We start from the raw sequence: 12411 nt of genomic DNA, 5'->3' as shown, positions 1-12411 counted from the left end.
TTTTAGTAGAGACAGGGTTTCACCATGTTGGCCAGGCTGGTCTCAAACTCCTGACCTCAAGTGATCCGCCCGCCTTGGCCTTCCAAAATGCTGGGATTACAGGCATGAGTCACTGCGCCTGGCCTCCAAATTTATTTTTTAAATCAAAATCTATCAAATATCTGACCATAATGGAATAAAATTAGAAATAAATAATGAAAACATTTGAAACTATACAAATACATGGAAATTAAACAACATGCTCCTGAATGACCAAAATGAAGAAGAAAGAAATTAAGGAAGAAAAAAAAAATTCCTTGGAACAAATGAAAATGGAAACACAACATGCCAAAATGTATGGGACACAGCAAAAGCAGTAGTGAGAGGCAAGTTTATAGCAACAAATGCTTACATGAAAAAACTAGAAAGATTTCAGATAACCTAATGATATACCTCAAGCAACTAGAAAATCAAGAACAAATCAAAGTCAAAATTGTAGGAGGACACAAATAATAAAGATTAGAGCAGAAATAAATGAAATTGAGAGTAAAAAGCATACAAAAGATCAACAAAACAAAAAGTTGGTTTTCTGAAAAAAAAAAAAAATAAACACATTCAACAAACCATTAACTAGACTAAGGAAAAAAGAGAGAAGACCCAAATAAATGAAATCAAGAGCAAAAAAGGGGATGTCACAACAGATACAAAAAATAATTCCAGGGTACTTTGAATTACTATACATCAAGTTAGAAAACCTAGAGGAAGTGAATAAACTCCTTGACATATACAATCTGCCAATGTTGAAGAGGGAAGAACTAGAAAACCTGAACAGATCAATACAAAGCAATTAGATTAAATCAGTAATAAAACGTCTTCCACACCTGTAATCCCAGCACCTTGGGAGGCCAGGGCAGGTGGATCACTCAGGGCCAGGAGTTTGAGAACAGCCTGGCAAAACCCCATCTCTACTAAAAATTCCAAAAGTTAGCCAGGCATGGTAGTGCATGCTTATAATCCCAGCTACTTGGGAGGCTGAGGCAGGAGAATCACTTGAACCTGGGAGGCAGAGGTTACAGTGAGCCAAGATTTGGCCACTGCACTACAGTCTAGGTGACAGAGCGAGACTCTGTCTTGAAACAATAAAATAAAATAAAATATATAAAATAAAATGTAAAATAAAATAAAGTAGTCTTCCAACAAAGAAAAATCCAGATGGCATCACTGCTGAATTCTCCTGAACCTTTAAAGAAGATTTTTTTCTTACATGGGTAAATCATGTAATGCTGAAGTTTGAGGTACAAATGATCCTGTCATCCAGGTAGTGGGCATAGTACCCAACAGGAATTTTTTCAACTCTCCCCATCTCCCTCTCTCTTCTCCCTAATAGTCTGTTGCTTCCACCTTTATATCCATGTGTACTCATTGTTTAGCTCCCACTTTTAAGTGAGAACATGTAGTACTTGGTTTTCTGCTCCTGTGTCAATTTGCTTAGGTCAGTGGCCTCCAATCGTATCCATGTTGCTGCAAAGAATGTGATTTTGTTCCTTTTTTACGGCTGTATTCCATGGTGTATATGTATCACATTTTCTTTATCCAGTCCAGTGTTAATGGGCATCTAGGTTGATTCCATGTCTTTGCTATTGTGAATAGTGCTTTGATGAATGTACAAGTGCACATGTGCTTTTAGTAGAACAATTTATTTTCCCTGGGTATATACCCAGTAATGGGATTGCTGGGTTAAATGGTAGGTCTGTTTTTAGTTCTTTCCGAAGTGGCTGAACTAATTTTACATTCCCACCAGCAGTGTTAAGCATTCCCTTTTTCCTGCAACCTTACCAACATCTTTTTTGTGTGTGTGACTTTTTAATAATAGCCATTCTGGCTTGGTGTGGTGGCTCATACTTATAATCCTAGCACTTTTTGGAGGCTAAGGCAGGAGGATTGCATGAGGCCAGGAGTTTGAAAGCAGCCTAGGTCATATAGTGAGACTCCATCTCTACAAAAAATAAAAATATTAGCTGGGTGTGGTGGTGTGCACCTGTAGTCCCAGCTACTCAGTAGGCTGAGGTGGGAGGATCACTTGAGCCCTGGAGGTGGAGGCTGTAGTGAGCCGAGATCATGTCACTGCACTCCAGCCTGGGTGATAGAGTGAGACTCTGTCTCCCAAAATAAATAAAATAAAACAAAACAACAATACTACCCAAAGCAATCAACAGATTGATTGCAGTCACTATCAAAAAACTAATGGCATTCTTCAGAGAAATAGGAAAAACAATCCTAAAATTTGTGTATAACCACAAAAGACCCCAAATCGCCAAAGCAATCCTGAACAAAATGAACAAAGCTGGAGGTATCACACTACCACACTTCAAATATACTACAAAGCTCTAGTAACCAAAACAGCATGACACTGGGATAAAAATAGATACATAGACCAATGGAACAAAATAGAGAATCAAGAAATTCATCCACATATCTATAGACAACTGATTTTTGACAAAGGTGCCAAGAATACTCATTGGGAAAAGGACAGTCTCTACAATAAATGGTACTGGGGAAACTGGAGGTCCTTATACAGAAGAATGAAACTAGTCCCCTACCTCTGACCCTATTTAAAAATCAACTCAAAATTATCAAAGACCTAAATATAGGACCCAAAACCATAAAACCACTGGAAGAAAACATAGGAGAAATGCTTCAGGACATTGCTCTGGGAAAATATTTTATGAATAAGACCTCAAAACACAGGCAACAAAAGCAAAAATAAACAAATGTGATTACATCAAACTTTAACCTTCTGCACAGCAAAGGAAACAACAGAGTGAAGACAACCTACAGAATCAGAGAAAATAGTTGCACACTACTCATCCAATAGGGGATTCATATCCAGAATAAATAAGGGACTCAAACATCTTAACACCAAAAAACACTACAAAAACAACAATCTGATTTAAAAATGGGCAAATGACCTGAACAGACATTTCTCAAAAGACATACAGATGGTCAACAGGTATATGAAGAAATGCTCAACATCACTAATCATCAGGGAAATAGAAAAAAAAAAAAAAAAAAAAAAAACATCATGAGGTATCATCTCACCCCAACTATGATAGCTATTACCAAAAAGTTAAAAAATAACAAATGCTGGTAAAGATACAGAGAAAAGGAGCTCTTATATACACTGTTGGTAAGAATGTAAACTAGAGAAGTCACTATGAAGAATGATATGGAAGTTCCTCAGAAAACTACAAATAGAACTAACATATGATCCAGCAATCTCCCTACTGGAAATTTATCCAAAGGAAAGGAAATCAGAATACTAAAGAGACATCTGCACCTCCATATTTACTGCAGTGCTATTCGCAATAGGCAAGATATGGAATCAACCTAGGTGTCCAACAACACATAAACAGATAAAGAAAATGGGAGTTACACACACACACACACACACACATATACACATACATATGCATACACATAATGGAATACTATTCAGCCACGAAAAAGAACAAAATCCTGTAATTCGTGGCAACGTGAAAGGAACTGGAGGACATTATGTTAATTGAAATAAGCCAGGTACGAAAGTTAAACACCACATGTTCTCACTCATTTGTGTAAGCGAAAAACTGTTCTCACTCATGTGGAAGCTAAAAGTAGAACAGCGGATACAAGAGGCTGGGAAGATTAGGGGAAAGGATGAGGAAAGGAAGGAATAGGGGTAGATTTGTTAATAGACACAAAATTACAGTGAAATAGGTGGAATAAGTCCTACGTTCTATACTACTGTAGGATGACTATGGGTAACAATAATATATAGTTTCAAACGGCTAGGAGGATACTGAATATTCCCAACACAAAGAAATGATAAAGTTTGAATGTATATGCTAATTACCCTGATCTGATCACTATACATTATATGTACTGAAACTTCACTATGTACCCCATGAGTAGGTACAATTATTATTAGTCAAAAAAAATAAAATGAAAAAAATGCAAACAGCCATGGCAAGTTTCACTACTTTACATAATTTAGATTTACCAAGATTAAGTGCTACTTCTTATTCGACAAAGTGAGTTATGCCTTTGCAATACTTGAGATATTTTCCTTTTCAAATAGCCATTGTTTCTTTTTAAAGTGTGTAGGTTGAACAGTATTTGTTTTTTCTTTAATAAACAAAGACCACTCTGCCAATTTCTGTACTTCATTGAAAACAGATTTATTTTTAGTGCATTTTTATAGCACCTTGCCAACTACAAATTTCGGGAATGTACTCAACATAAAGAGTGAAAAAGAAAATATAAGCAATTTAAATATATACTTTGACATATAAATGTAGGACAGTTCTGTGTCCTGTTCGATGTCATGAAAGGTCTAGTAGTTGGTAGGTAAAAAGAAACCATGTTGTATTCTGTTGTTGACTAATTGTGGTTACCTTACTTATCAATAAAATTAGAAATATTATGCTCACATTTTTCACCTGTGGGTACAAGGAAGCCTGGTTGAAGTCCTCTCCTTGAGAGGCCTGGATTTGTTCACCTACTCAGATTTCAATTGGCTTTATAATAGGTTTCCTTATGTGCCTCATATTGGCTCCAGGTTCACTGGGTTTAAAAGGAGCCAAAGCACCATAAGGTTTTGGCAAAGGAAGAGTGGCCTCTGCTTCTGGGATGTAGGCATTTGGACGCTGCTCTGCAGTCGTGTAAACACCATTGGGCATCTGGCGATTATCTGCTTCCAAGAACTCCTGCAAAGAATGATTTTTCCTTTTCAGTTCTCTGAAAACTCTGGTGAAGTCACTTTATCCTTAAGTCCCAAAAGACGCAGCTGGCCTGGACAGTCTTTGACTGTGATAGCTGATACTCCCCAAAGGGATGGGAGGAGTAGGAGGGTGGAATCATACCACACACACACACACACACACACACACACACACACACACACACCCCTCATTGGAATGGGCTGTATTGCTTCAGCATCACATTATTCCTGGGGTTTAGGGTTTTTCAAAGACTGCTTCGTGGGTCCTAACTGTGTTTCCACCTCAATGTCTGTCATCAAGCACTAATTATTTTCCTGTTTTTGACAAAGGCAGAGCAACATATTTCCTTTGGTAAGTCACTGGTGAGCAAATGTTACAGTGGAAGAGATAGAGGAGTAAAGTGCAACCAGAGGAGGAAAACGGTCACCAGCTTGCTCTGAGCCTCAACGTTTTCGAGACTTTGCCTGTGCCTCTGGAAAACAGAGTAATCACTTACTGCACTAAAAAGCCCTCTGATAAATGGCAGTGGGACACCATAGGTAAAATCTGAATGCCCTAAAAGGAATAGTCCCAGGTGGTGCGGAAATTAGAAATCAGGTAATTTATACCTGTGCTCAGGTATTCCTAGTGTGTTTTGAATGCAGTTTTGTCTTGGGTTCAGGAGCAAATAGGGACCCTTTTGGTGACATCCACTGGACAATTTGAGTGAGTTGTACATCTGGAGGATGTAGACTCCTTGGAAAGAGACACCTAATTCCAGTCTAAGAATATGACAGGTCATGGGGGTAGGCAGAAGATCTGGTATCTAACTTGCAGGGGGAGTCAGTGATAGACCTAGTCTTAGGCCAGAGGACTAAGGCGGGAAAATAAAGGGGGGGCGCTGAGGCCTGTGATGTACATCAAGCATCTGCAGAAGGCATGGCAACTATAATGTGGGTGGAGGCCTCACTGCATGCTGTGGAGGCCACAGCAGATGAACATGGAACAGTCAGGTGTGGTCTGAGCAGAGGTGCCAAGACAGAGATTGGAGACTTATAGACAAGACCGATGCCAGCCTGGTCATCACTATGCTGGTGGAAGGCCATGATGTTCAGCCTCGGCAGCCCAGGATGTAAGGCTGTGGGATGGGCCCTGTGCTTGCTAAGTGTTCTTCAGTGAGTATTGTGGCACTCTGGATTACTGCACTTTGTTATCTATAGAATATCTTTAACACACTTCTAATGACTATTGGGACTGTGTGTGGTAGAGTGGGGAAATTTTTCTTATACTGTTGGATGAATGACCCCCTGAAAGCAGCCCCTGCTGGCACCCTTTAGAAATGCAATACAGGAGCCAAAGCCTACCTGAGACTTTTCAGCGATGGCCAAGGCATGCATTTCTTCATCTCGAAGGACCTTCAACCATTCTTTCTCAATTTCCTTATTGAGTGGCAGACCTTTTTCTATCCTGGAATTGCAAGTGAAGATGAAGTCTTCTTTCTCCCTGACTTCCTTTTGGAGTTCAATGGTTAGGGCTTGTTTCATGGACAGCTCAGCAACAACAGCCATCATTTTCTCAGTTGCATTTCTTATCTTTCTTTGATAGCCATTCATCTAGAATTAAAGAGCCCAAGGCTTAGTCTATGTATGCGGTCCACAAAGACTTAAAATGGCAGGCTGCTGGCCGTCTATAATGGTGGGGTGCATTTTTGCCTGAAGGAAGGAGGGTCTAACTTGGAATTCACAGAAATTAAGAACTGGAAGAGACTGCAGAGATTGAGCCGAACGCCCTGGTTGTGTAAGTAAGGACAAGGAGAGAACAAGAAAAGGATTCGTTTATCTAGTTACTAGATTTCAAGGTGGATAACATTAAGGAGAATAGTTTAGTGCCCATTTTTAAGCATTTTTAAGAGGTGAGAAGGAAAGGTGAAAGGATGTTTTTTGTTTGTTTGTTTGTTTTGAGATGGAGTCTCGCTCTGTCGCCCAGGCTGGAGTGCAGTGACGCGATCTCGGCTCACTGCAAGTTCTGCCTCCCGGGTTCACCCCATTCTCCTGCCTCAGCCTCCAGAGCAGCTGGGACTACAAGCGCCCAACACCACACCCGGCTTTTTTTTTGTATTTTTAGTAGAGATGGCGTTTCACCATGTTAGCCAGGATGGTCTCGATCTCCTGACCTTGTGATCCGTCTGCCTTGACCTCCCAAAGTGCTGGGATTACATGCGGGAGCCACTGCGCCCGGCCAGGGATGTTCTTTTTTTTTTTTAATTAAAATAAAGACAAGGTCTTGTTCTGTTGCTCACACTGGAGTATAGTAGTGTGATCACAGCTTACTGCATCCTAGAACTCCTGGACTCAACCGATTCTCCTGCCTCAGCCTCCTAAGTAGATAGGACTATAGCCATGCACCACCACACTTGGCTAATTTATTATTTTTGTAGCAATGGGGACTTGCTGTGTTGACAAGGCTGATTTTTAACTCCTGGGCTCAAGCAGTCTTCCTGCCTTGGCCTCCCAAAGTGCTGGGATTACACGCATGATCCACTGTGCCCAGCCAAGAGTGTTCTTGATGCTTAAATTCTAGCTTAATTTGATGTTATTAGTTTGTCACTTATCCAGGGGAAAAAATCTGGTAGAACTAATGTTACTCTTTGCTTATGTAAGATGATCAGCAGAAGTTCTGCATCTGAAATGACTTTTTAAATGAAAACCGTCACACTGACATGTTGGCGTTATTGATAGTTCCTGGTGTGCATCATTACTAGGTCAGAAACATGCATGAGCCGAGCTGGGGAAATCTTAGTCAATAACTTAGAATGAGAGCTGTTCCTGGAGTGTTTTGTCTGTTTGTGTTGAGACAGGTTCTCACTCTGTCACTCAGGCTGGAGCACAGTGGTGTGCTATCAGCTCACTGCAACCTCTGCCCCTGAGGCTCAAGTGATCATCCCACCTCAGCCTTCCAAGTAGCTGGGACCACAGGTGTGCACCATCACGCCTGGCTATTTGTTTTTGTATTTTTTGTAGAGATGGGGGTCTCACTATGTTTCCTAGGCAGGTCTTGAACTCCTGAGCTCATGTGATCTACCCGCCTTGGCCTCCCAAAGTGCTGGGATTACAGGCGTGAGCCACTGCGACCAGACCTTTTTTTTTTTTAAACCTATTAATATCAGCTATTTAGCATTAATACAGTTAAAAGATAGGACTAATTGGAAAAAGAAAATCTCAAAAGGCAGGAAAGAAGTAAAACTGGAATTAGGGGTTCCTGTAATCTCTCTGTCTTATAAATGGTAGAATCCTTTAGTGTGATAGCCATAGTGGGGCAGTTCAGTGGTGATACCTTCTACCTGGCAACACCCACTAGTTCCTCCTACCTTGCCTTATTTTTTCTTCACATCATGTCTCACTGCTGATATGATACATGTTTTTCTCTATTTGATTACAGTCTGTCATCCCGTAAGAATGTACTCTTCATGAGGACAAGGACTATTTGTTTTACTCATCATCATAGTCCCAGTGCTCAGGACAGTGCTTGGAATATAAGAGGCACTCCTGCCCTCAAAGTTGAATATTTTCTGAATGAAGGAATGAATGAACTCTTAGTCTGTTTCATTCTTTGTTCTTGGACCAGGATAAATGGGGACATGCAAATGAGCTTCCAAATACTACACCTAATGTTGAATACCTTCCTCTCCTAAAGAGCATATCCGGTCACATCTGTACCTCTGCTTAGAGGAATGTTAGGGCTAGTGATTTACCTGCCTCTGAAAATGTAATAACTGATTATTATATACAAATTTTGCCTCCTTAATGGTAGGTAATATAAATTTTTATGACTTGTATACTGAACTAATTTTTAGGAAGCATGTATCGAATAAAAATGACTACCACTAAAAACTTCAATGAGTCATAAGTTTTGCCATTTTTATCTGACTTTTATGCTTCGGCTTTGACAACTTCCACTAACAGACTGATCAGTCCAGCAGCACTGGTGCAATTCACAACTTTAAGTCATAAAATAAGAAATGCTAAGACTTAGATAAGCTAATGCACTTTGAGTGAATTATCATGTCTGATGTTTCTTTAAATGTGGCTGCCTTTCCTTTTTTAAATGAATTTCCTTTTCTTTGGGGGGAGTCATTTCCCACTCAACCACTGCACACTTGAGTGTGTATGTCCGTCTGTGTAACTAGCCAACTTCCCTTCTCTTCCATAACTTAGAAAACAAAGCTTCATATTATTCTGGGTTGCTCCAAGTCTTAACTGAGATTTCCCACTTTCTGCTCCCACTTCTGTTGGGAAATTTGCAAGAGGAGCCATAAGCTATCTAGGAGGAGTGAGGACTTGATGAGATGTGCAATCTTGTTGAATGTGGCTAGGCCACTTATGTGTTCGACTATGTAATACTTGCAACAACTTCGGCTATCACACCCATTACACAGATGAGGAAATTGAGTTTTAAGATCATTTATCCATCTTTCTCAAGGCCATTTGCTAGTTTTGATAAATCACAGATCTGGAATCTGAATGTCTTTCTACTTTCCAGTTCTGCCTACTATGAGATTATCATTTCAAATGGAGGGGGCAGTGAAAGCTGGGGAGGAGGAAGAAGCCAATGGAGAGCATGGAAGGTAGGGAAAGGAAAGGGGAGAATGACGGTTAGACTAGGACTCAGCTGTGCTGAAGCTTTCCTGGCTATGGAAAGTGGCCGCTATGTACATCTCTCTAGCATTACTGTTGCCTTCCAGGCAACTCTGCCATCAGCTTTGATAAGTCAGGCCTCAGTGAAAATGACTTCCCCCAAGGAAAGGGAAATTCATTTTGCAAAAGGAAGGCAGGCAACATTTATTTAAAGGAATATCAGACATGCTAATTCAGGCAAAGTGCATGAACTTAACTAAGCCTTAGCATTAGTCCAGTGGCAGACGTGCGACTCACAACTTTACCTTAGTTTATGAGGCAAAGTTGTGATTTGCATACCTGCCACTGGCCTGATCCGTCTATTCATAGAAGTCGTCAGAGCAGAAGCATAAGAGTCAAATAAAAATGGCAAAGATAGTCTAAGATTTATAATCATTTCTTGTTTAGTGTGCCACATGTGCTTCTGAAACAGAACTGGTTATTATTCATGTTGTAAGTGTTTTTCTAGAGTCTGGTATATGCTAGGCATTGGGGAAATGAAGAACAAGGAACAACTGCTGCCCTCAGGAGCCCACAGTCTCTGGTGTGGGTATTACCATTATCTGTTTTCATCTGTCTCTCCCTAGTAGACCCTGTGAGCTTCCTATGGTGTAAACAATGTGTCCCTTCCTCTTTCTTTCTGAACTCATGCCTAGCATGAGTGTAGCACATAGCAGGTGTTCAGTCATGACTGTTGACTGGCTCAACTCTGTACTGGCGGGATGCTCCAGAGGACCCCAGAGGCCAGGTGGGTGGCCAATCCTCTGATGGCTCTACAGTACGCGTGAAAGGCCTCGCATGAATGGTCTTGTGTAGGGGTAGACGAGGAAGGAGGGAGTCCCGCGCGTGCACAGACATGACGCAGAAATGGAACAGGCACTGGGTGTACAGGCTGATGGGGCAATTCCCCAAATGAACCTTTGTTGGAAGCAGGACTCAGAGCCACAGGAAGCCTGGCGAGACCTGTGGGAGTCTAGGGGGACTTCTAGGGGCTCTGCTGGCTGCTCCTTTCAGTGCAGCTTCTAGCAGGCCCACCCCCACCCTGAGGCTTTGGATCTGTCATCCTGGTCTCTTATGCTTATTAAATTAGGGCGTTCTGTGTTCCTGGCCTTTCCTCACTAGTGGTGCCTGGTGGGCACCTCCCTGGTGCAGTTGGTCTGGGTGTTGTGTGACTGCATTTCTCTTAACAGTCCCTTTCCATTTCTGGGTTCCGGCTGAGTTCTGGATTGGAGCAGTCCCTACTAAGATCACTGGATAAGTGAGGCGCTCCACTTAAAAGGAACTAGAAAGGATTTCACTTTGTGCATGGGATACAAAGATAATAACGGTCATAGTGGGGTAGTGGCACTGCTAAGTGAAACTTGTATACTGTCATTTAAAAGCTTAGGTTTTGCCACTGTGAAGTGAATTCATTCAGGGAGTAAGATTGAAACATTTTGAACAATTCTGAGTCATCCCTCCGTTTTTCTAAGTTTCCCTAGTCATAAAGCCTAATCTCTCCAGTGCTTCCCTCAATAAATCTATCAGTCTGTGGAAAATAAAAGGTAATAAAGGAGCAGGGGCAGAAGGCAAAAGGCAGGGTCTCAGGCCTACCTTCTTGGCTAAGAGCAGCGTGTCCTGCTTGCAGGCCTGAGTTTTGCTGCAGAGCCTGTCTGTAAGCCGGGAGACCTGTTCATAGATGAAATCCTTCTCCAGCAGCTTCTCCTCCTTCTTGGCCAGTTGTAGTTCCAGCTATGTTTGAAAATAGTTTCAAGAGGAAGAAAAAAAGTCATCCAAGACAAAATCTTATTTCCTAATCAGAGCACTATTTCCCCCTATCCCCCACAAAATACCTCTGGAAAGTGTTTAGAGCTGGGTTAAGTCAAGACTTCCCCTGCCCCAGCCCCTGTAGATACCTCTGGGAGTTACAGTATGGCCCCCTCAGCTCTATCTAGCATCCACATCATCATTCCTCTGATGTGTTCCCATCAGGAAGACAAATTAATCCATTTAAGATGCCAGAATTACTCCTTTGGGCCATGAGAGAAAGGTGCCTTCGGAATCTCAAAACCACTGGATTGGAACTTCTTTTGTCAAGTGTCTAAATCAAGCTTAGAATGTATGACTAGATTACAACGAAAGGACTATATTAGTGACTAGAATAACGAAGGATAGGTCTGTCAGCATAGCATGAAACAGTACCGTAGGTATCTGTGAACTACATCAACAAGGGGCTACCAGATGCAATTTTAAGCAAGAATGTTTACCTTGTCTAATTTTTTCATCATTTCTTTTTCGGTCAGATCTTTCCCTGGAAGGAAGCGAGCTCTGTTCTCACCGTCAGGCTTTATGAACTGTTTCTCCAGGTCTTTAATTCTGTCTGTACACTGTGAAAACTATTAAGAAAAAAAGATTAACTTTAAAATGAATTCTCTAGCTCAGTAAATTTGAAAATCACATTGCCTAGGGTTTTCAGAGTTTTTCAGTGGGACCAACCCAGACAAGGGTAGAAGAGAACTGTTTTCTTAACAACCCATCAGATGGGACCTGCTTAAGTGACGTTTCTGCTCATTTATGGTACTGCAATGATGATGTCTATAATTGACCATACAAGGTGAGGCAGTGCCTTCTGGGTCATAGAAAAAGCTGATTTCATAAGCAACCCTTGATTGCTTCCCATTTGTGTCATGTTCATGGGATGCTGCGTGGTTGCAGGGCTCCAAGTTACAGCCTGATACGGTTGGATGTGTCCCCCTCCAAATCCCAGGTTGAATGAAATGTGATCCCCAATGTTGGAGGTGGGGCCTGGTGGGAGGTGTCTGGGTCATGGGGGCAGGGTGGGGCCTTCATGAACGGCTTGGTGCTGTCCTTACGATAATGAGTGAGTTCTCACTCTGTGAGTTCAAGTGACATCTGGTTGTTTAAAAACAGCCTGGCTCGGCCGGGCACGGTGGCTCAAGCCTGTAATCCCAGCACTTTGGGAGGCTGAGGCAGGCGGATCGTGAGGTCAGGAGATCGAGACCATCCTGGCTAACATGGTG

The 12411-nt window shown here is 41.6% G+C and overlaps 1 protein-coding gene across 4 annotated transcripts in view; it reads right to left on the bottom strand.

Moving 5' to 3' along the window:
* Positions 1–4176: 4176 nt before the first annotated feature.
* Positions 4177–12411, bottom strand: part of CCDC146 (coiled-coil domain containing 146) — a 154211-nt gene continuing 145976 nt past the window's right edge. For 3 of the 4 annotated variants that reach the window (XM_033192961.1, XM_033192959.1, XM_033192962.1), the window contains 4 exons: positions 11638–11766; positions 10985–11122; positions 6083–6331; positions 4521–4724 (listed from right to left, as the gene is read on the bottom strand). In XM_033192961.1, the coding sequence (XP_033048852.1) occupies positions 4521–4724; positions 6083–6331; positions 10985–11122; positions 11638–11766 (720 nt within the window). Of the gene's footprint in view, positions 4725–6082; positions 6332–10984; positions 11123–11637; positions 11767–12411 lie in introns of all 4 variants that reach the window. The other variant, XM_033192958.1, reaches the window with a different exon arrangement.

This window comes from Trachypithecus francoisi, unplaced genomic scaffold (assembly GCF_009764315.1).
Source record: "Trachypithecus francoisi isolate TF-2019V2 unplaced genomic scaffold, Tfra_2.0 Lachesis_group4, whole genome shotgun sequence".
Taxonomy (NCBI): Eukaryota; Metazoa; Chordata; class Mammalia; order Primates; family Cercopithecidae; genus Trachypithecus; species Trachypithecus francoisi.
The sequence above is the reverse complement of the archived record's forward strand: the minus strand, read 5'-3'. Positions and strand labels throughout refer to the sequence as shown.